The 25,596-nt window shown below is 41.7% G+C and overlaps 1 protein-coding gene across 1 annotated transcript in view; it reads left to right on the top strand.

Annotated features, from left to right (window-relative positions):
- Positions 1-25,596, top strand: part of MYO16 (myosin XVI) — a 419,267-nt gene that overhangs the window by 36,851 nt on the left and 356,820 nt on the right. Inside the window, exons 2-3 of the mRNA XM_057707440.1 lie at positions 3,618-3,688; positions 16,172-16,315. Coding sequence (XP_057563423.1) covers positions 3,618-3,688; positions 16,172-16,315 — 215 coding nt within the window. The remainder of the gene's footprint in view (positions 1-3,617; positions 3,689-16,171; positions 16,316-25,596) is intronic.

Here is a 25,596-nt window from a genome sequence, read left to right as displayed (position 1 = left end):
TCTTAGTGTAAGGGCTATACACAGGATTCGGCTTTCCACCCATAGTTTCCTGACTTCTGGTCCATATTCATTAAAATCAATGAAAATATTGACCAGAACTTCAAGGATACATTCATTAATCATAACCATAGATTGGCTGTGGATACAAGAGTTTAGTAAAAACCATCTAAGTCATTCTGTGGGAATCAATCGGCTATATGGAAATTACAACAAACTGTGGGCTGTACGGACTTTACAGCAGTAAAATGTGTAGCAAATTCCTAAATGCATATCCCTCCCTCCATCCATCCATCCTTACACCCATCCATCCCTCCATCCATCCATCCATCCTTACATCCATCCATCCATCCTTAAATCCATCCATCCTTCCACCCATCCATCTATTCTTCCATCCATCTATCCATCCTTCCTTCATCTAGACATCTCCATCTGCATCTTCATCACCAGCACACCACTGTGGCCCACCTGCTCCTGTGGTGATAACCCATCCATGTTCTGCACTTTGTAAATGGTCTCCCTGAACCTGATGGTAGACCCCTCTTTCTGCAGTGGTGGCTCTGATACCTGTTGTGTCCCAGGCTGGTTATTCCTTTCTGCACCCTCAGCAACAGAGCCATGAACCCTCACTGCACTGAATCATCTCCCTCATCTGAGCCTAAACCTTCATTCAGGATTTAAACCACAAGTGGGAGCAAGAGACCCCTTCTAGCTTTTGCGCTGCCCTCTCCTATTGTCTTATTCTGCCCAACTGCTATAACAAATATACCAAAGTCTGGGTGGCTTTAAAACATTGATTTCTCACAGTTCCAGAGGCTGGGAAGTCCAGGATTAAGACACCAGAAGATTCGGCTTCTGGAGGTGCCCATCTTCCTGGTTTATAGATGACCTTCTTCTTCTTATGTCCTCACCTGGCAGAGAGAGAGTTGTAGTCTCTTCATCCCTTATAAGGGCACTAATCCCATCGTGGGGGCTGCACCCTCATAATCTCCTAATCACCTCTCCAGTGCCTCTCTTCCTGATACCATCACACTGGGGATTAGGCTTCAGCATATCCATTCAGTCCATAGCACTGACCTAAGGCCGCAGAATGATGTCCAACTCCTGTAACGTGATGTAAAATGCCCTCCACAACACATTCCTCCAAGTCCGCACAATCTTCTGCTCCTAAGGGACTGTTGTTCATGCCTCCCTTACTCATCATTCTCCCACCATCTCCTACATTGTCCTCTTCATCCCCTTTAACCTGCCCAATAAATTGTACATTCATCCTTCAATGAATATTGGTAAATTTGTGTTGCTTATATCCTACACTTAAATTCAACATTTAACAGTCAGAGAGTTTTGAGAAAATTCAGAATAAACCTTAAGAAATGTGTTCAATGATATATTATTATGGGTTTCATAACATAGTAATATTACTAATGGAAATAATTTAGTGGTCCTCATTCAGTGCCAGGAGACTGGGTTAGTTTGCTGTATATGTTGTTCCATTTAATTCTCACTATACCCTCATCATGTGAGTCCAGCTGTTGTCTATTATTTTACCGACAGAAAACTAAGGCATAGAGAGAAGTTCATTAGCTTTCCCAGTGGGGCTCAGCCTCAGATCTGTCTAATCCCAAGGCCAGTGTATCACTGATTTATATTATGTGTAAATCACCACATGTGTGCCTGGTGGAGTCTAAGCAGAAATCTGACAGCATTTTACTCATGTTTTAACTAGTATAATATAGTCTTCCTCTCTATTTGTACTGTGATCACACTAGTACAAGTTCTTTGTTGTAAAGAATACAAAGCACCAAGTAGATATCAGCTAGTTCAAGATGAATAACTTCATTTGCTAAACAAATAATTATTAGGGTAAAAGTGCTATTTTTATTCTGAGAAAATCACTGGTAAACATAGTTAATGAACTTCCTATTGTCATGAACAGACTTAAAATTAAGGGTAAAAGTATGTGAGGGAACAAGATGGGCATCCACTTACTACATGTATGTGCCAAGAGAAGCCAAGAAAGGGAGTGAAGAAGAGTGTCTACATATGGCTGAGCAACAGGCTGGTTCATAGACACACAGTGAAGAAAACAAAGGCAAAGGCCTCACCTTCCTGGACGTTCCTCCTAAGTGCTGACCAGGGAGATACCTGAGGCAGCAAATGCATGAGCCATGTGATTCCAGGTTACAGTTGATCCTGTAAGAGGTACACCTTTGGCAAGGCTTTTATAACTAACTACCCACTTAGGAGAATCTAGGTTACAAAAGAATCAAATTATTAATTGAAGAAAGAATTTCATCAAGGGAAAGCCATTGGGTAAATGAATAGACATGCTTCTATGTAGACACTTCTTTGTGGGAGAGGGCTGGAGTGACCAGGTTGTAAGATGAAGGAATCAGGCCAAGTGCTGCTGTTGGTCTGAGAACAGGAATGCGTATTACTTCCCTGAGGAGAGAGATTTGCACAAAGAATGCTCCAAGTTCAGGAAAGGCTGTTTGGAGGATACCCTGGCTGGTTGTGGGTTGTCCCTGCTCTCACATGTTCCCCCCAGTGTTGGAGGGGCTGACCTGTCTCCTCTTCACACCCCCTGCAAACATCACCAAAGAGATGGCATTCCTGGAGAGAGAGCTGTGCAGGAGTAGCTGTGTCTGCCCTCTGTGATGTGCCGTTAGCACTGGAGAAGGTGGTAACAAACCAGAGATTGGAACACTGGAAAGATTGGGGCTAATGTAGAGAAGCGTATGTGTTCTGGTGACATTCCAGATTACAGAGAAAGTTAACGGAAAGACAGTATGCGCAGGGAGGTAGGAGTTTGAATCTGAGCCACTTTGTACTGTTCTCTGTAATAATGGAATAAAAGAGGAACTGTTGCTTTAGTTATTTGTAGAAAAAATGAATGGCTTTTTATGAAATCTATGATACTGCTATTAACAGTGGAAACTGGTATAGTGGCTTGGGGAGAGTATGGGCCCCTTGGAGCCCACGGCAAGTGGCAGAGAATGTGACACAATCAGTCCCCCAAGACCTGTGGCCTTCCCTGTCCTACCCAGTCCACCTTTGCTGCTCAAATGGAAACATAGGTTACTTTTCAGCTGTGCCTTAATTCTGATGAGTGGCATCTATTTTGATCTGCTTGACATTACTAATTTAGAGACATGTGACTTTGGGAGAGTGATGGAAGCAGGGCCAAGGGGTAATTGCACCAAGGGAAGTTGAGTGTGCAAAGTGTAAACTTTTATTGTTTTAAGTCAATGAATCCTAATGAGTTTAAAAAAATCAAAATGAAGTGAACTAAACCATACATGAGCCAAACAAAGTCATTTCTTTCTTTTTATTTATTTATTTTTGTTCTATACAGCATGCATAAGGCAGGCACATCAAAGAAATAAATTAACTGTAAAAGTGTGTTCCCCTTTCTGAATAATTTGCCTGCTATAATGGGTTAGGTTTATGGGAAGAGAAACGTTGCCAATCTTCAACACACAAGAGGGTCAAATGACAGTTCATGTGTCATCTTTGGCTTTCATGGCTGTTTGAGATGTAGATACTAATGAAATGCTACACCGTTTGATTCAGGACGTTGAAGAACGACGCTGTGTAACTCTCCTCTCTCATTCTTCCAGCCCTGCGACTCCTGAAGGAGGGGGCTGACCCCCACACGCCCGTGTCCTCAGGAGGGTCCCTGCTCCATCTGGTAAGAGCTGTGATGAGCGGGTGAGCATGGGTGACACCAGGTGGAGGGGGAATCAATTATGGGCCCCAGACTCGGTAGCAAAATGCACGTGTAACTGATGGTGATCAGAACAGTGACGTGTTTCACATTTCAGCGGCTTGGATAATGATAGATTAATATTGGTTCATTATGCACATTATAGTTAGTAAACAATCTTTAGCAAATGGAGTTCGAGTGTCTGCCCTAAAGAAGATGCTTTTAAACATGCGCAGTCTTCAACAGATAAGCAAAACAGTGTCATATCAATTGTAGCACATTGGGCAGCCATCGTTTCTTTTAGTTTTACATCCTTTCTTTCACTTTCTCTGTTGATCCCTTGAGCTTTTACTATTCTCTGCTTGCGGCCCAGATCACATACATGTGAATAAAACTTTACTACATTCTTTTAGAAACAAGCAGGGAATGATTAAGTGAATAAACAAGCAGGTAACCACACAAACAAATAAATACAATAGTTTCACACGCAAGAAATGTTTCCTGGTTCACTTAAGGGCAAAAATTAAGTAAAGGGAGATGTCAATAGTTATTCAGTTTAGTGGTCTTCAGGACTGATTTAAAGCTTAAAACTTGATTTTGAAAAATGCCAAAATTAACATAACATGAAAACCTAATTGAGAATTGCCAGCTGAAAAGAAAAAAGCACAACGTGAGAGTTGTGAGTTAAGTTTTATTGAGGGTAAAAAGAGGACTATAACCCAGGAGACAGCGTTTTCGATAGCTCTGAGAAACCGCTCCAAAGAGGTAGCGGTGGGGAGGTCAGTATATATGTGATTTTGGTGAAGGGGGAAGACATGCAATTAAGCACATATTTTTTTGCAGAAGGTTGCTGCTAGTCCTGTGCAGATTACTACTAGTCACCGGGAGCAGATGTCACCGTGAAGGATTTTAGTGCTTTTCTAGGTATGAGGAGATGCAAGAATTGGGCTCATAAAGTCTTCTCCTGAAAATATCTAACTATCTGAAGATCTGTTCTGCCAGATTTTCCCAGAACACAGAGTGCTTCTTTTCAGCTCTCCACCCTGAACTCTTTTCAGGGGGTTTTGAAAGTCAGCAGCTGCAGCAGCACCTGATTTAATCCTTGTAGAGGTAGATGGCAAGTGCCAATTTGTAGTTGACAGAATTGTCTACCAGGATTTTAAAAATGCTATCTTTCTTCACATTAGACCAAACCATGCTAAAGCAGGTCCCGCATCGATCAGACTGAAGCTCCCTAACCTGGTACCGGATCTCAGCCTTGTCTGCCCCCTGGAATCACCTGGGTGCTGTAAAATGCCAGCATCTGCCTCCCAGCGCCAGCCCAGCCTGGAGAGTCGACTAAGTTTTTCTGGGAGGTGGATGGAAGCTCGGGGTGGTGCACACCTGCCCCAGGTGCTTCTAATCTACAGCCAAGGTTGAGAATCGCTGCCAACCAGAGAACCTGGTGTCTGCCCAAGGCTGGAGGCGGCCTGGGGGCAGGCAGTCTTGTTATGTACACAGCAGAGTGGAAAAATAATTCGGAATGTTGATGGGGAAACACCGTAGAAGAGCGAAAGCCATTTCTCTGCAGTATTGACTGAGATGGAAAGAGAGACTTCTGGTTTCCCTTTTCCTTCTCTGGAGTGTTTTGGTTATGAAACCTCTCGATGTTCTCCTCCGATCGTCACATGGCTTACATCAGTGGTCTCCCACCTTTTTGGCACCAGGGACAGTTTCGTGGAAGACAGTTTTTCCACGGATGGGGGAGTTGGGGGATGGAGGGGTGGGGGGCATGGTTCAGGCGGTAATATGAGCGATGGGGAGAGGTTGGGGGGGGCAGATGAAGCCTTGCTCCATCGCCCACTGCTCACCTTCTGCTGGGTGGCCTGGTTCCTAACCGGCCGGGGACCAGTACCGGTCTGTGGCCTGGGGGTTGGGGACCCCTGGCTTACATGACATTTCCAAGGAGTCACAGCTTATTAGTCCTGGATCCCGGGCTTGCTTGTGACCAGCAGTCCTAGACTAAGGACCTGCTGCAAACTGCTTTCCACGGATAAAGCTTCTCCTCTTGGTCAGTATCACTGTAATTCTTACCAGGAGGTCCAGTAACCAGCATCTTCTCAAGGAGACCAGGTCTGGCACTGCCTTCTTTTCTTGGGGGTGCCGACCCCTTCCTCTGTGTTCCCATCAGGTGATCAGGTGGGAATTAGGTCACGCGCCAGCTGCTTTCACTCTTTTTTCCTCCTATGAAAACACATGTACATGTACTCCTTTCATTAAGTTTGAGGAGACTTTTAATGGAGGCCCCTTTTCCCATCTGTGAGATGGGGTGATGTCTGAGCTGTTACTCTCAAAGCATTTGTGCTGGCGAACAGGAGATCAAAGTGCACGTTGCGACAATCAAATAGATGTGAACGTGACTTTTAAGCCATAAAGTGCCTTTGATACTTTATGTTAGATATTCATCAATACGTGTACTGCATGGTGTTATTTAGGATGCACTTTCATGTAATTTAACTTTTTTGATATTCATACTAGTGCTGTGGGGGTGGGCGTAGGCCTGTGTACTTTACTCGGTGAGAAGCTGGGGAATAGAAGAATTAAGCTCACACAGTAGGAGACAGTGCTGGAGCTTAAACTCTGACCTTCTGTCTGTAAATGCTGTGGTCTTTCTGCAGTAAATTCCCCAGTGATGCCTACAAGATGATTTAGTTTTCAGAGAACAAATTATTCTGGTTGAGCTAGTGGAAGACAGACCTTTTCTTTGAACAAATCATGTCAGTTCATTGTTGATATTAACCAGGAATGTCATGTGTTCTTACTGTGTGCGTGTGTGTGTGTGTTTTTGACAGAAAGCAAGGAAAAGGATGGCCACGTCTTCATATATTGGGTTGGTCAAAAAGTTCGTTCAGGTTTTCCGTACAATGTTAGGGGAAAACCTGAACGGACTTTTGGGCCAACCCAATATGTGATGTATCCAACTTTACTGAGCACGTAAAACTCCATCCTCCCATCAGCAGAGTAGTGGTTGCTTTCTTGACCTTAAATACAGCTGGAATGCAGGCGTCCCTCTTCACCTGGTTAAACCACCCTCCCTCTTCCCTGGACTGGCAGCTTCCGCCCTCACCTCCCTGGCCCCGTCCTTGTCGACCCTGCATTCTGTTTCCCTCACAGCAAGCAGATAGTATCACTTCTCCATCAAAGTGCCCTGGGAATGTCCCTTCCCACTCAGGGAAGATTCCAGAGTCCTGCTACGGCCACATGGGATGTGCCCGTGCCTCTGGGCCCTCTTCTCCAGGGACCCCTCCTGCTCTAGCTGGTCCTTTAATGTGCCCACCAAGCCCCTGCCCACGCGCTCTCACCGTTATTTCCACTGGAACATTCCTCCACCGAAACCCACGTGGCTCATTCCCTGGCTCGCTTCACATCTCTGCTCAAAAGCCATCTAACAGAACAGCCTCTTGGGGCTTGTCCTGAGGATATAGTAACCCAGCCCCACTCCCCACAATCAGCTCAACTTGTATCTGGTTGTTTGTTTCATTCCTTATAACACAGTTGCCAGTAAACAGATTATAAGCTCCTGTGATTCTGTTCTGTTTACCACACTGTCAGCTCCACGAGGGCTAGGACTTGGTCTGTTTCACCACTTTTATATCTGCAGCATTAAGGGGGGTGCCTGGCACTTTACAGGTGCTCAGTAGATTTGTCTGGTAGGCACATTAACTTGTTAATTACTTAGTTAATTGATATATGATGCTGTGATAGATATTAGATATTAGGGGTGCAGAGATGCAAAACACAGTCTGTATAGAGTTTAGTTTTCTGAGGGACGGATCACAGCAGACCTGGCAGCAGGATGAGCAGGTGATAGAGAACGAGGAAAATGATGAGACCACTCGACCGCCTTCAGAGGTCAGTTCTGAAGCCTTTTGTCACTTTCCTGATCACCCTCCTAATTACTCTTCTATCCAGGGTCTCATAACACACCATCCTTGCTTCTGCTGTAAATCTTGTCCTAATGAATTATAGTGAATGGAAGAAGTGCCTTTTCTCTCTGCTAGACTGAATTTTCAAAGCCTGTGACTTCTTAGATACTTTTATATCCTTAGTACGCGATGTTTAGCAGATACTCAATACATTATTGATGAATGAATGAATGAATGAATGGACGGATGGATGAACTGTAAGAATATAAGGGTCTCTTTGCCTAATGAGAAGGTGCAGGTTACAGAGTATAAAGATTCAGAAACGTGGAGTCAGAAGAAAGAAGGAATGAGAAGATGAAGGTGATGAGGTGGATGGGAAGCACTTCATTAACTCTGGATCCCATGCCAATATGCTGCATTCTTATGCTGTTGGGCTTTGTTTGTGAGACTAAGATAAAGGGGCTTTGAAACTGGAATACATGTAAGTAAGCCTTCTGACGGCTGCAGGAACACGGGCTCAGCGCTGGGCCTCCTTTTCCTGGGGTTACTGAGTAAATAAAAACAAATGAAAAACGGCAGGTTGCCAGAGAGACGAAATTACAGGGTTTCAAAATGCCTTAGGTACCGAAAAAGGCAATTTTGCCCTCGAAAATGTCAAGCGTGAGCAGCTCTGCGTGAGCCCCACCTCTTGGGCATCCTGCATTATGAAGCCCGATGCTTCCTCGGAACCGAAGCTCTAATTATACAGTCTTAGAGCAGTGTCCTTGAGAAAAAGGCATCACATGCTTACGCAGGGCATCCGAAATAAGCTGCCGAAGTTGCTGAGATTCCCCAGAGTTTTGTTTATTTAGTTCAGTTATTATTCACTGAGAACCTGACGCTAAGTAGGAGCTTCTGGAAGACTTCTGTTAGAAATGCCACAGTAACTTTTAAACTGGAGCGTGTTCATTTCCTCTGTATTAAAGGTGGACAATTGACAAACAGGTTTTAATATTTTTTCATCATATACAATCTCTAGTTTTATGATCTTTTAAATAAACTTTCAACAATGTCTGAATTTGCATGTTAACCTACTCTTCATTCAATAGTTTGTGAATCAAACCCATCGCAGGGATTGGGTACCATCAGAAGGGAAATGACGGCAACAAGTTACAGTGTCTGCACCCTAGGAATTCGGTCTCGTGAGGGTGATGTAGAAAAAACTCAGATTTAACTCTTTGGAAGAAATGATGCTAGGTATGGAGTTGAAAACAGAATCACAGAGGGCTTTGCTGAAATGCTGTGCCGAGTTTTGTGTTCTGACCTTTCATATATAAGCTATTGAGAAGGAACTCCTGGTTGTAAGGAAACCCTCTTGAATGGAGTATGAAATGCAAATTCTTTTTTGATCCTGTGCTGTGACAGCAGAAGACCACCGTGAAGCTTAAGTGATGCACATTAGAAATAGGAAACCGTCTTTCTTTTATCTGGTGAATTCTCATTTTAACATACAGGCAGGCATTTAAGGAGTGGAATTCCATGTCACGGATGAAAATAAGCTGCAAGGGACGTGCAAATATGCCCAAAACATATGGATAAATGTCAAAAGCAGAGTAGAGGATAGTGTATATATTACATGCCAGACACATAGATGGGGGAGGGGGAGAATCTTTTTCAACGGCAGAGAAAATCTTGACGACTAGACAAGGAATTTTTAACCGTGACCCGGGTTGGGGTGGAGGAGACAAGATCTCCTTTTTTACTCTTTTACATATTGCTTGAACGTTTTAAATAATAAGCATGTATGTTTCATATAATAAAAGAAATTACACTACTACGGACCCGGGGTTCAGTCCCTGGTTGGGAAACGAAGATCCCACCCGCTGTGTGGCGTGGCCAAAAGCAAAAAAAAGGGAAATTAATACAAAATACGTAGAGCTATGTTTTATTACAAGCCTACATTCTAAATCACTTTTCTACTCTTACAAGAAAAGCTGGGGCTCCCAGTTGGGCTTTTCTTTGGGCTTTCCTCTAAGTTTCTTCTAAGTCTCAGGAGCTCTAGGAAGCAGAGATAATTAGCAGTTTACTACAGTAGCATCAGGTCAACAGCTTCATATCCTTAAAATCAAGCAGAAAGTATTATACTTTGAAAGGCAGGCAGACTATTAGAACTCTGGAGACAGTGTTTAAAGGAATATATTATTTTGGAACTATCTAGGTATTAAAGAACAAAAAGAGTCCATACCTGGAAGTTATCCACACTTTGCTCTCCCAGAACATCTGGGCATTGACCATGTAACTCTTTTCCTTTCCCAGAAAAGAAAGGGTGAAGGCTGTAGGCTTCTGGCAAGAAAATGAATCCTAGTAGAAGACAATATGCCCTCGTCAGGGGCTGTTCCCAGGGATTCCTTGGGGGATGTGGAATGGGGGACAGCCATACAGGACAGTGTAACAGAAAGCAGAGAGCAGACAAAGAGGCAAGATGGAAGCCAAAGGATGACGTCATTGAGAGAAAGAGAGCTGGACCGTTCTGATGTCTGGTGAGACTGCAGGATGCTGCCACGTCCTGGGAGTGGGGAACAGGAGTTGCCATCAGCTGTGGGCAATGGCCTCTTTACATATTTTCAAGGATGTGATTTAAGGTTCAGATTCCTGACTGTGCTTTGCTTTTCAAAATCTTAACCACTGTGGCGCAGTGGTTATGAATCTGCCTGCCGATGCAGGGGACATGGGTTCAATCCCTGGTCAGGGAAGATCCCGCATGCCTCGGAGCAGCTAAGCTGGTGCGTCACAGCTACTGAAGCCCACGCGCCTAGAGCCCGTGCTCCACAACAAGGGAAGCTCTGCAATGAGAAGCCTGTGCACTGCAGTGAAGAGTAGCCCCTGCTCCCCGCAACTAGAGAAAGCCCGTGCGCAGCAACAAAGACCCAATGCAGCAATAAATAAATAAATAAATAAGTACATACATACATAAAGTTTGGAAAAGTAAAATAAAATCCAACATCGCTTTTGTCCATGAGAATCATGGCATCATAACTGGGAAGTCTGAGTTCAGGATGTAGACCAGTATCCAGCTGAATCCTGGATGAAAATCGTACCCTTGTTGTGCAAACTGTGGGTGCATTTGTATTGTGATGGCCCATGTGCATGACCTGGGGGTAAAAAAGCAACAGAGGAGCACGTTGTGGAGATCCTTGGAAGGCCACCAGAAACTGAAAGGGAGTGAGTTTTCCATTTTTGAGTAAATCGATCACACAGAACTAGTTTATTCAACATCAATGAGGTTCCTTAAAAAACTAAAAATAGAACTACCCTGTGACCCAGCAATCCCACTCCTGGGCACATACCCTGAGAAAACCATAATCCAAAAAGAAACATGTACCACAATGTTCACTGCAGCACTATTTACAATAGCCAGGACATGGAAGCAACCTAAATGCCCATCAACAGGTGAATGGATAAAGAAGATGTGGCACATATACACAATGGACTATTACTCAGCCATAAAAAGGAATGAAATTGAGTTATTTGTAGTGAGGTGGATGGACCTAGAGTCTGTCATACAGAGCGAAGTAAGCCAGAAAGAGAAAAATAAATACCCTATGCTAACTCATATATATGGAATATAAAAAGATGGTACTGATGAACCCAGTGACAGGGCAAGAATAAAGATGCAGATGTAGAGAACGGACTTGAGGACACTGGGTGGGGGGTGAAGAGGAAGCTGGGATGAAGTGAGAGAGTAGCATTGACATATATACACTACCTAATGTAAAATAGATAGCTAGTGGGAAGCTGCTGCATAACACAGAGAGATCAACTGGATGATCGGTGATGACTTAGAGGGCTGGGATAGGGAGGGGGGGAGGGAGTCGTGGGAGGGAGGGGATATGTGGATATATGTAAAAATACAGCTGATTCACTTTGTTGTACAGCAGAAACTGGCACACCAGTGTAAAGCAATTATACTCCTATAAAGAACTTAAAAAAAAATTCCCAAGTAAAGTGACCGGTGAGATTTTTGTTTTGTTTTATCTCTGCAACAATGGAATGCTGTCTGAAAAGAATGAGAACCCTTTCTTACAGGGTGAAGGCAAAAAGGCACAGGCTTCCTGGAACTGTGTGCCCCTCCAGGAAAAATGTCAATCAACCAGCACTGAAACCACTGGTATGCATCTTCCTAGGAGAACCAGAGGGTCGTATCAAGAAAAGTTCTCCCTTAGGGCAGCCCGACACTCACCCATTCAGAAAGGACTTCCTTAAACAGTTCTAATCACTTAACTGACTCTGTAGACCTGCCAGGTTTCATGTACTCCCACCAATGGGTATTTTCATCCCTCCTGTGTGTTTCTCAGACTGTTTCCTGCTCTGGGCTGCTCCTCGGAGACGGCCCCATGACTCACTGGAGTCTCGCATCTTCTCTTTCTTTTGGCTGCATCTTTCGACTCCCCCCTTGAAGGTAAGCTGTTGATTAGGGAGGACATCTAGTTCCTGATAGCAGCCCCCTGGCTTGGCGTGTGCCGGGGACATGGTGGATCCGCAGTGGATGCGTATTTAACCAGTGGACTATGAATGTCTCAGCCCCTGACCCGCAATCCTTGTGTTCCCATATACTTCATTGTCCAGTTCTTACCAGGCACTTAGGGACCCTCTGCTGTGACTCTGTAGAATGCTGTGTACACCCTCAATCTCATTGAGCTGTACTGTCTGTTTCTCAAGGGTGGTTACCATGTCATTGTCCTTTACGTATACATTGCTGAGCCCAGGGCCTGGAATGCAGCATCGCCTAATAACATCTCGGCGATTCACAGGGAAGCAAACCGGTGCTGATGCTGAAGGAGCTGAGTTTACATTCACTGAAAAGGTACCAGTTTTATTAGGAGTTTACACTTTCAGGATGCGCATCAGCGGTACGTCTGAGCCTCTTTAGCTACAACGTGTTCCATAAGGCAAGTCTGGTTCAATCGGCTGGAAGCTGTGGCTGCTTGGAATGCAGGTGGAAATAATAACTGTGCTTCAGCGCAGAGTGTTCTGGGTAGTTTATCTATGGCAAGGTCACCTGGAGTATAAATATTTACCGGAGAGAAGATACGCGAAAAGCAACGTTGATGAGAAGTATACCCAAGATGACACTGTAATGAGTGTGACCCTGCTGTGTGACAGGGGAGTGAGTTTGCACAGATCGGAGCACCGGCAGAGAAGCGTGGCCCGTGGGGTTGACACTGAACGTAGAGGGCCGTGTGGAAGTTCCAGAGTGATGTCAGCATTTTTGGAAACCGCAACAGACTTGAATTCATTTTGCTGCTGATGTAAATCTCCATCTCTCTGCCTCCTTGTTGCTCCGTATCGCTGTCTCTCCTCCTCTCTGTCTCTGTCTTGTTCTCTCTGTCTCTCTCTAATTGTAGAAATATTTTTGAACCAGTAAGAACCCATAAACACAGGACAAGGAAATGGAAACTGGTAAATCCAAATGGACCGTGTAACCCTGTTGCTTCTCCACCCCCAGAGCTGCCAGGCAGGGCAGAAATAAACAGTTTTTAATGTTAGAATGATGCCTGCCTGTGGTATTCACCCAATAAATGAAATCTGCCTCAAATTGGTGGTTGTCCTAGTATCTCTTTGCGGGTCTCCTCTGTCCCAATGGCTTTGTAATCAACACAAAGGATGGAAAATAGATACTGAAAATAGATAGTCATTGAGAAAACTTGTGTTACAGTAGATCTGATTCCAGCTTATTAAAAAAAAATGCAAAAGATAACTTAGATGTACGTACCATGGGATTTGGCGTGTGAACTCAGTGTATATAGAATTTTTAATTTTCTGAGGGTAGATTACAGGGTCGTTCAGGGCACGCTGCTTTTTAGCCAACCAGAATGAAAACAAAACATATAAAATACCCTTTAAGATCAGATGGAGGAAAAAGACAACACGTCTGAAGTTTAAAATTGTCTTTGTTTGTCATTTGGTTTCTATGGTTTTCAGAGTCTTTGGGGCTGAATCAATTCACAGTGCGGTGGGTTTTTGTGCGTTGAGAAACATCACATTTGTTTAGAGACTGAAACAGGACTGCAAGGGTGCACTGTCAGAGAAACTGTGAACTACAGAGCTGGCGTAGAAAGTGTAAGTTGTCACCTTCTAACCCGAGTCAATTCCATTTACGTCTCACGGGAAGGCGCTATTAGCCATGCTGTTTCCTAAGTGTGTTTTCAGAGGCAGAATGGAATATTCTGGTCATAGATTGGGACTTTGGAATGTAACGTTTCAGAGTGGAGCCAATCTTGCTGATAAAGAATGGGCAACTAACGTACAATGTAGTGAAGATTCCTGAGTGCTGGAGGGAAGACATTCTAAACTCTCATACAGGCTGGGTGACCCAATGCGCTCGATGCCTCGTTGGTTAGTGGTGCTCAGAAGTGGAGCCAAGGTGGTGGTCATGGTTCCTAAGCCTTTGGTGAAGGAGGGGAGTAACCAGGTTGGGGGAAGAGCGTGTGTGTAAAGACAGAGTGAATCTTAGAGAGAAGTGCAAGAAGGTGAACATGCAATGGTTCTAGAAGAATCAACGGTAAGGTCAGAAAATGACCCAGCTTCTTCAGGGTCCCAGGGGAGAATAATTTCACCTGCCCAGGGGAAGGCTAGGTGTTTCCAGAGAGATAGATTTCCACTTAGGTTCTCTGGACAGTTCCAGATGAGGAACATTTACTTGAAACGGACTGTTCCAGAGGCCCAGTAGAAGGAAAAGTGATGTGTGGACAAAAGGAGCCTGGAAGACAGGTTGGTCAAGCAGCTTCAGAATTCAGGGCAGGCCCCACTGGTGTGAGCCTTAGGCTTAGAAGGGCCCCAGGGTCCCCTTGGTTTCATGCAATGCTATCACCACGTTTAAATTCTTAGTAATATTCAAATAAAGGACCTCATATTTTCATTTTGCACAAATTATGTGGCTGGTCCTGTTGGCCTTTTGAGAGGAAGAGGACAGTGACAGGAGGGGCTGGGGACTTGGCTCCACGTGGAAATAACTGATGTGTTGTTGTCCGAGTTCTGTTGAGGGTGAAAGAGCCGGGGCTCAGCCAATCTTCTGATGCCAGAAATTGGTAAATGTGGTGAAAAACAACCTGAACTGGGAGGAAGGTTTGCTAGATTGATGAAAATTCTTTCTAGGGAGAATGAGTTTTACTGTATAGAAATAATATTGTAAGAACATTGTACCAGGAATATTCAGCCATCGTCATCTTTCCAGACAAGTGTGAATAGAAGGTATTTAATGCTGTCAGGTTATTATTCATGAGCCTCTGAAATGTGAATCTGAAACTTACATCTCTTGAAAGGGTGGGTATCACTTTCAACACGGTATCTAATTAACTCCTTTTGGTAAAAGACTGAAAAGCTAACTTTAGGTATCTTTGAATCATCAGTGTGGATTCCTGAGGGGCAGCTTGAGGACATCGTGACAGGCACAGAAGGACAAGGTCACATCCGTATTGATCATGCAGGGAGCTGTCACAACAATAAAGAGAGTAGAGTGGGGAGTACTTGCATATGAATTTCCTAAAAGAAACCGGGTCCAGGCCCCAAATTCTGAAATGGATGTATTAGCTTTTATTCTCTGGTCCTCACCTTGTCAGTCCTGGTACCCAAGTCTGCAGTGACTGTGGACGGGGTCACGGTTCACATCACCATGCCCTGATGGTTGCTACACATGACATGGAACATCAGATACACAAATTATCTTAGTTCAAACGTGAAACTAATCCTTCAAGCTTCATGTGTTTGCCATGGCCCCACGTGCTTCCCTGCGTCCCCAAAATGACACCCCTCAGATCTTCGTCTCTGGGGAATGTGCACCCTGATTTTGCATTGTCCTTCCTGTACATTCTTGAGACCAGCAGAGAGTGAAGAAAGATAAGAAGATTCTTCAATGACTGTGTTATAGTTGTGAACCAAAATTCATATATCTTTCTTTTAAATTGAAGAATAGTTGACATACGTTATGTATTATAGATGTACAGTATAGTGAGTCAGAGTTTTTAAAGGTTATGCTCCATTTATAGTTATTATAAAATATTGACAAAGTTCAAATCCTTTGCCTGATTTTTAAAACTGGGCTGTCTTCTAATCACTAATTATAAAGGTGAATAAATAATAACAAAAACATACACGTAACCTCCTAGCCCCCATTGCCAGTGCTGTCAGTCTGAGGGGTTATCCGTCAGTTTGAAGTTTTCCCCCAATGCACTGATGCTTTATTCATTTATTTAGTCATCTTTCTCTTTGTCTTTCATTTTCTATCATTTATATTACTGCCTTCAAGTCACTTATCTTGTCTTCTATAATATCTAGTCTAGTTTTCTTTCCACTGTCCATGGATTCGGTTTTTTTCCTTTCAGTCTTACATATGCTTCTTTCCTTGTCGGTTAGTTGGGGAACATGAATACATTCTTCCCCAGTTTACTTCCACCTCCCAACTTCCAAAATCGGCATTAAAGTTTTCTGTCTATGGAAAGGAAATTTGGAATAGGTTTATTCCAAAGAAACCTATCATCATTTGTTATAATAGTATATTTTCTTTTATTTCTTTTTTTTTTTTCAGTGTGCCCGGTATGATAATGTCTTCATTGCAGAGATCCTGATTGACAGAGGGGCCAATGTCAACCAACAGGATGAAGATTTTTGGACACCAATGCATGTTGCCTGTGCCTGTGATAACCCTGATGTTGTCCTGCTGCTTGTATTAGTAAGTAAAGCAATTCGGTTCATCACCATTTGAAGACTTGACGGCATATAAAAGTCTATGTATTTAACTAATAATACATCACAAGATGTACTTCAGTTGAGAAAAAATGTGTGTGTGTGTGTCATCACTTATTTGCCTGGAATTACAAGATAATTAAAGACTAAGGTTGTGGGTCATCACATAGTTCATAAAGCAAATTGTGTAGATGTCACACCAAACTCTACTCCTCTTGTCTTTTTCATGGAAATTATATGCCTTGATACTGCTCAAGTCAGTCCTAACTAAAATGGTTTGAGAATTGTTGTTTTTGTCTTTCAAGTCATTCTCCTAACTTTTAGCCAAAGTAGGTATATGATAGTAAGGATAGATGGCTTATATAGAATCTTCTCATGTTTAAATCCAGCAAAGAAGTGTCTACAACTTTTGTTTACATAAAAATGAAAACTTTAGGTATAAAAACCGTTGGGGTTATGTGTTGTCATTGTCTTAAGCTATAGCTTAGACCCTGACTTGGATCCTCATGTATATATACTATACTTATTTTAGAATTAGGATTCTTTCTAATCAGTTTATTTCTAACAAAGATTTTAAGAACTTATGCAGGATTTTTAGAAAGCATACTAGAGTAGAAGAGTAAAAATGAATGATTTGCTTGTTTCCCTTTATTAATAAAAATCGCGTAATTTCTTAACGATTTTCTATTATGTGCTTGGTTTTTCACACGAGCCCTCAAGATTTCACATACAAGCAAACTGGTGCTCAGAGATATTAAGCAACTTGCCACAGGTCAGAAAACAAACTATAGATCTGAACTCAAGGTCATTGCCCAAAGTCTGTCCTTTCTCCCTGGTGTCAGGCTGCCTGTCTTAACAAATTACCATATACTTACTGGCTAAATACAAGAGAACTTTATTCTCTCACATTTTGGAGGCCAGAAATCTGAAATCAATGTGTTGGCAAAGCTGTACACCCTTTGTCAGCTCTAGGGAAGAGTTCTTCCTTGTTTCTTTCTAGCTCCTAGGGACGCTTTGCAATCCTTGGTGTTCCTTGGTTATGACGCGCCGCTCCAATCTTTGTCTCCATCATCACATGACTTTCTTCCCCGTGTCTCTGCATCCAAATACCCCTCTCTTTTCTTTTATAAAGACACCAGTCAGAGTTTAGGGCCCACTTTAACACAATACAACCTCATCTTACCTTGACCAGCAAAAACCTTATTTCCATAGAAGATCATTCACAGATATTAGGGTTAGGACTTGAACATATCTTTTTTAGAAAACACAATCCCACTACTCTGCTTTCTTCCCCCTTTTTAAAATCATAAGCAGAAGCATTTTAGGATAAAGACTATGAATGGAGACTTCCTTAATCTTTTAAGAGGCTTAATTTGATCTCGTTTTGTCTCATTTGTCCCTCAAGAATTTGTATACTTTTTTGTTTTTATAGTAGAAGTGTATATCACTGGAAGTGTGTTCCTTTCAAATTCTGGAAGATGGCAGCTATAATAAATGAATAAGGAAAGATAAAGGAAATAAAGACTCTTTAGCTTGAAATAGCATCATTTTGGGGCTAGTACTCTGTGGGAAAACACATGAAAAGCTGCTTAACTCATTCATAAGAACAAATCTTCAATTTAGAGAAATCGAGCCTAAGAGGAACTAAACTAACAAGTCAGCATAGAAGCAGTGGGATTTGCTTAGTATTTGTTTAGTATTAAAGGAAAATTTAAAACACATCTCAGAAGGGAACTATATAGTCTTTTGAGTGATACTATGAAATCATCAACGGTGAACTCTTTGAATTTCTCAGAACTCGTAGAACACCAGGCTAGATTTTTTAAGAAATGGCTTGGTCTATAGTAGTTGTTTGATACTTTTTTTTTTTTTTTTTGGATAGTTCAACCACTGGATGAATTGGGTGAAGTTGGACTGTAATTATATGAGAATGAGATGGAAAAGTTAGATTCATAGCTTTTGTGGTTTTCCTATGTTTCAATTTACTTTTTTCTGAATATTAGTTGAGAGATTTGTCACTTTTTTAAGCCCCGTCTCCATTTATTTTCTCTAAGTAATTATGATTAGTTACACCAAACCTTTGCAAAATTAGGGTTTCTATTTTGTGTTTCATTCATGCAAAATGGCTGTGGTTATTTTCAGAGATCAATTTTCATATGACTGTGCTTGAATTCTTAAAATCCTTCCTCCATTTCCTCAATGTATAGTATGAGGTGAAGATGCCCCTTCTTGAGTTCAGAGAGTTTGTCAGCCTTTAATTCACTGCCAGCCAAGATTGCCTTCCTTCATCCTAGAATGTCTGTTTCTTATTTCTGATGGAACAGGGTAAGAGCATCTACCTTCTCTATTATAGAGTCTGCACTGAGTCCTGGTCTAGGCACCTCATAGGATCCTTACAATGTAATGTCATAGGGACAGCCAAGAGAAGGGCTCAGTACATGGCAGGGTCATGGTTTCAAGGTGCAGAAGCTATAACTACCTGCAGATGACTCCCCTTCAGCATATAGAGGCTGTTATTGGGAGTAGCGTGTATATCAGAAATACCACTGATGGACTAGAGGTAGCAAATCACTTGGACCACCCAGAGGGCAGGAATGAGGCATGTTTATAACCAGAACTGGGATTAGGGGAGCCCATGAGGACTGGTACCCAGGGTGTCAGTATACAAGGTACACTGTAATTATAGAAATAAGTTAGACATACAGTAGCAAATTACTTAGGTCTTCCCTGTGACTCTTTGCATAACTGGGGAAATATACCTGAGCCTTGTTCCTGTTGAGGTTAAACAGTGTCTTCCAAGGAAAATCAATAAGCACTGGCACCAACCCCATTTCCAGCTTCCTGTCCTGAATGGGGACACCCTCATGTCATTGTCAGACTCAGTGATAGCTGCATTTTGATGAGCTGGAGTTCTCTGCACTCCTTTTTGGCACTTTGATTGTAGTCCCCTGTTCTTTGGCATTTGCCCCCACTTGCTGCTAGCATCCTCAGCACGTTACCTGAGCTCCTTTCTCCTTCACCCTATCCTGTAGGTTGCGCTTGTTTAAACATGATTTACTTTTCCCTTTGTTCTCGTGTGATACAGTTTCTGTAACTTCTGTTTATTCCCATGGCAATAACTCAGTTTTATTAATGGCCAGTTGCCTTTATAATAAATATCTCTTCTGCCCGGAGCAATTTGATTTATAATCATTATTCCTTATCTAGCGTCTATCAGCGGTGTTCATTAGGGAACTCTAATTTGGGCATTAACTAAATTATTAGCTTCCAGCAAGTCACAGCAGTAACTAGCTGGTGCATACACGGCTATTTGTTAAGACAGTGCCAGCACTTTATAGACACTCAATGTATATATATCAAGACTTGCTGCATACATGCATAAATGAGTGAAAGGATGGCAAGCCAGGAAGTCAGCCTGAATTTAATATTGCCATTATTAACTCATGTTATATCTAATAAAAATGATCTTAGAGCCACATTCATCTTCTTACATATTCTAGAGTTCTTCCTCCTGCTCGTTCTACACTGTATGTAGAAGTGATTGGTCCAGCACACACGTGGTCGCGGTGTCAGATGATATTGCTTTTCTTTACCAGGCAGAATTGAGAGCTAGAAACTGGTTTTATTTCATATATAAACGTAGAGGTAAATCTATAGTGTTCAGATTATTCACATTTCATGGTCTGCAGTACCCTATTTCTCACACCATAGAGTAATCTAACCTCATATGCAAAGTTACACATCTGCTGGTTAGTGTCATTCGGTGACCTTCATTTACAGATCATTATCTTTATTCATTTAACTAATATTTATTGATCACCAACTTTTTTTTTCAATCTTTATTGGAGTATGATAGCTTTACACTGTATTGCCAGTTTCTACTGTACAACAAAGTGAATCTGCTGTATTTATGCATCTATCCCCATATCCCCTCCCTCATGAGTCTCCCTCCCGAGCATCCCTCCCACCCTCCCTAGCCCGCCCCTCTAGGTCATCACCCATCATCGGGTTGATCTCCCTGCGTTAGGCAGTTGCTTCCCACTAGCTACTTTACATTTGTTAGTGTATAAATGTCAATACTGCTCTTTCACTTTGTTCCAGCTTCTCCTTCCCCACCTCCCCATGTCCTCAAGTCTGTTCTCTACCTGTGTGCCTTTTTTCTTCCTCTACCACTGAGTTCAGCAATACCATTTTTTAAATTCCATATATATGTGTTAGCGTACGGTATTTGTTCTCTTTCTGGCTTACTTCACTCTGTATGACAGACTCTTGGTCCACCCACCTCACTATAAATAACTCAATTTTGTTCTTTTTTATGGCTGAGTAATATTCCCTTGTATATGTGTACCACATCTTCTGCATCCATTCATCTGTTAGTGGACACTTAGGTTGCTTCCATGTCCTGGCTATTGTAAAGAGTGCCGCAATGAACATTGTGATCGCCAGCTATTTTTAACATAATTCCTGCCTTCAAGGAAATTACCATTTGCTTATTCACTTATTCTTTCATTCAGCAAATAACTATTGAGTGACTACTATGTTCTAGGTGCTACACAGTGAATAATAAGACATTTTACATGATTTTACATTAGAGAACAATGACAAGAACAAAGCAAAGCAAGCAATGTAAGTGTAACCACCGAGAAACTTGGCTAAAGGATTAAGCAAATCTGAGAGGCCTCGTTGCCGCCCTGTTATAATTAGCTCACCATCCATCCATAGAAATGATTTGCTTTCAAATAAATGTGGATGAAATACATCATCATGAAAATTGTAATTACCATAGAAATATGTTCCTGCGAACGACCTCAAAAGAAAGCTCTATTTTACTTCCAGAACTAAATGCCATTGTACATTGTTGAGTGCCCAGTCTTCTTTCCATTTTCCAAATTGATGAGTCAGAGACACTGTGCACTTACACATGCGTTAGGTACCTGAGTGCCTTCCGCTCTCTGTTGAGGGGCCAGCAGTGAATAAAAGAAGCACATTCCTTGCTTCTTGGAGCTTACATTCTACTGGGGAGAAGCAGGAAAAAAATTTGTAAGTGGGTGAAATTTATACAGTGTGTCAACTAAAGAGAAATGTTGGAGGGGCAAGAAGAGAGGAGTAGAGAGTCTTAAGGGATGGCCCAATGGAGAGGCGACGTTCAAGCCGTGAGCCTCCTGGACTGTGGGTGCAGCAAGGGCTGGGCAGAGGGAACGGGTGAGTGCGAAGCTAGGGGGCAGTGATTGGTGTTAGAGGAACAGCAAGGAGACCAGGGCAGCCTGCGTGGGGTGGACGAGGGCAGGGCAGGGCGAGAAGTCAGAGAGGTGGCAGGAGCTCCTCAAGCCCGTCGCTTGGAGGTTAGAACCTGCTTTTAGCCCAGGTGATGAGGGGGGCCGTGGAGGGTTTTGAGCACAGAAGTGATGCAATCTGACATACGTTTAAAAAGATCCCTCTGGCTGCTCTGTTGAAAATACACAAAGGAAGGGGAACTTCGGGGAACTCTTAGGGAAAACTGTCCTACCGTCCAGGCCAGGCATGGTGCAGGTGGCGAGAAGGGGCCGACATCTGGGTGTCTGGAAGGTGTCAGTATTTGGTGTGGGATTGGATTTAGGGCTTGAGAGACAGAGCAGGAGTCAGGGATGGCTTCCACTTTGTTGGCCTGAGAATTGCAGGATTCAATGGTTACAATAATGTGAGGAGTGTGGGGTTATGTTTTAAAAGGAATGAAAAATATATTTGAGTCACTTTTTTCCAAGCTCTTCAGGAAAGCGTTATCTGTAGAAATTTTCATTGATTTGTGAGGTGATTGTTTATTGTGAGTTTTTCTTAAGTGGAGGTGTGTGTGTGTGTGTTACCATCATATACTAAACAGCGTAAATCATTGCTGCTTTAATTGCATCACAAATGGTTTCATGTTTCGGAGTAGACATAGCTACTGTGAATGTTGTCAGTACTTTTGCCAAATGATCTACAAGACTCTAGCGGATACTAATAATTAACTTTTATACAGCCCTCCCTATATGTTGGGTATTTTTCTATGTGCTTTATAATTATTATTTCACTTAGTCCTCACAAAATCCTATATGTGTGTGTTAGCTTTTTCTACGTTTACTTTTTGCAGGTGAGGCAACTTAGAGAGGCTAATTTACATGCTGAAAGCCAGTTGATAATGGTAGAGACAAGATTTGATCCCCTGAAGGCCAGCTTCAGAACCTGAACCCTGACCACTCTGATGTGTTGCCGTACCACTTATGACAGAATTTGTACGGAGCTACAAGTGCCCACAGTGGACAAATAAGACCATGATTTCTCTCGTAATATTACACATTTCCTGTTAAAACACAGTTTTATAACTTGAGTACTTGGACTATGGGAGGACGGTTAAGAAATATTATAATACATTATTTGTGGTGGTTCTGTTGTATAAAATCACCCCAAACGCTGACTTAGTGAACAGGGAACCAGGCTCCTAGGGGACTTTCAGAGTTAGGTTCCTGCATGCCTCTGGTCACAGCTTGGTCATCAACAGATCTGTACAACTTTATTTTCTTTTACAACTATTTCTAGCGCAAACTTTATTTTTTGTGTGTTTCCGTTTAAAGACACCTTATTTAATATATGTTGTTGATTCACAAACGTTGGACTCATGGCAATAACGCTATAACTCAGCCTTGAATAAAGCCAGTGCAACACGTGTTTTCTATTAAGGCTCCTCACAGCCTCCTCGCACAGAGAAACACCAGAAAGCACTGCTGCACCACACTCAGGGGCCTCTTTATACAACGCAATCACCAAGGAAAAGCTCAAACATGCGAAAAATGGCACTGAGTAGACTGCAGTAAGAACATTTTTTACACTGTGAGAGCTGGAACAAGAAGGCAGAGCATGGCCTCGTTGGACCTCAGCTTCGTGAGTGTGCCTTGGGTGGCTAGAATTTTCCACTGCTCTGCGCATGTGCAGTGATGACCAGGAAAGGACCATCCATATTGATATGGGATTAAAAATAAATTATAGCAAGTAGGCAAATTCACAAATATAGACTCCATGAGTAACGAGGATCGACTGCATTTATTACTAAGTAAAACAATCGACAGTTTTTAGAATTTTAATTGTGAAATAGCAATCATCTAAACCTAATATATTTTAGGAATTGGCGGGGTGCAAAAATGTCAAATTGCTACAGTATGTTTTCAAAATTTAGACATTTTAGTGTTATTAGACTTTTTATTATTTTCACAATTTCCATCATACAGTTGAACAGGGATTTTCAATTTCCTGGAAGTTTTACAGATATCTCACTGAGTCTGTAGAGCATGTCTATGACATAAGCAATGCACTTAATATATTATCGCTATTTTTACATAGAAAATATAATATCAGAGAGGTTATGTAGTAGAACAAAATCTCAAATCTAAATGTTTTCATTCCCAGTAAAATAATATTTTAATGCATTACAATTTTTATATTTAATGTAGAATTATCTATTCATATAATTCTTTATAATATACATTTATATTAAACAAAACTTGACCACAGAATTTTCACTTACCTTATTTTATCGAATATTTGAGTATCTCACATATGTAAGTTTTTAAATTTTTCATTCTACATTATCCATTTTTTAAAATATTTTCTAAGCAGTGCCATATTTGAACACCAATGCCCTATAACTCAAAATTTGTTGGAGTATTTTTTTTAATAATTCTGTAGTAACTTGCGATTTCCTAGACTTGAAGAAACTTCTCTGTTATTCAAGGGTAAATTGCAAAGGCCGAAAAGTGGTTAACTCAAACCAGTGTTTTTAAAGTCTTGACTTCATGTTTATTTCAACATGATCATATATTTATGAAATACATGTGTGTGTGTATATATATATATACATATATATTTCTGGCATGTTGTATCAATGCATCTGTGCCTTGAATCAGTACTTGTAAATATCAAAATCTTCTCAACCACTTGCCTGGGGAGAGAGGAACAATAGACTTTTCTTTGCTACTTTGTACTATGTGATTTCACAGAGAATGGTTTCTAAATAGCATTGCTCAATTTTCACTTCTCTACTGATATGACTTTGGATTACAGGGTTGCATTTATCTGCAGCATGCTAGATCTGAATTTTCACATTTAATTTTCCATGTGGCGAGAGTTGCTAAGCTACTCTGTCCTGTTAGCAGCTCTAAAGCTGTGACAAATCTGCCCATTTTAATAGCCCATTGAATTTTGAACTGTACGAAAACAAATTATTTTTTATACTGGCATTAATTGTTTTAGAAGGAAAATGATTTATTGGACTAAAACACTGTGTGATGCTTCTATCGGGAGAAAATGATTACCTACATTCCTGACTTGTCATCTCAGGTTTTTATCTTTTTTATTGAAAATTTTGGGAGGAAATGCTTTGATACTCCACGTCTTAGAACCATTTAATAAACCTTACTCTAAAAGGTATCTATTATACATCATGTCAAGAAATGACTAATGGATAACTGAAGGACAAAATGTTATTTAATTGTTTTATTTTTTTAAAGGGGTGACAGGGAATGGTGAATTGATGAATGATTACTGGTATATATTAGCAGGAGATCTTTCAAGATGTTTCACTCCCTGAAATCAGAAAGTATAGGCGGAGACAGGTATTAGCAAATGGGCAGTCATTTACTAAGTGAGGCTCAGTAATATTAATAATGTCATTGTTTCACTTCAGTAACAATGGAATGGTTACTTGAAATTTCAGTGAATGTTTTCTCCGTCCTTGGCCTTTTGTGTTTGAGCATCTGATGTTAGTCATCTCTTGCCTGTTGGATGGAGTGTGTCATGCACTGTTTATTGGGCATCGTTTTAATGGGTGATGCAGGCGACTGCTGGAACCTAGCAATTCTGCCATAACTGAAATAGCAAATGATGTTTCAAAACCATATTGCTCTGTCAATATTTTTAGTTTTTGCTCTGATATGACATACTTCCCCTCCACTCATGTTTCATTGGTCTAAGCTGGTCACATTGCCACCTCTACAGTGTGGAGAAGTATAGGAAGTGTGCTCTGGCTAGATGGTAGCACAGCAAGGGTGAGAGAGAGCAAATAGTCAACAGAGGATACACTCTACTGCTCTTGGACATGAGCTACCTGGGAGTGAGCTGATTGGGCCCACTGACTTATCCATCACTATCTTATGGAAAAGAAGGTTGTTCATTTCAAAATCTTTAAGAAAGGTTTTTTGTGAAAACCTAGGAGAAATCAATAAAAGATTATTTGCTTTTCCAAAAAAACAAATAAAAAAA

This window comes from Hippopotamus amphibius, chromosome 14 (genome assembly GCF_030028045.1).
Source record: "Hippopotamus amphibius kiboko isolate mHipAmp2 chromosome 14, mHipAmp2.hap2, whole genome shotgun sequence".
NCBI lineage: Eukaryota > Metazoa > Chordata > Mammalia > Artiodactyla > Hippopotamidae > Hippopotamus > Hippopotamus amphibius.
The sequence above is the reverse complement of the archived record's forward strand: the minus strand, read 5'-3'. Positions and strand labels throughout refer to the sequence as shown.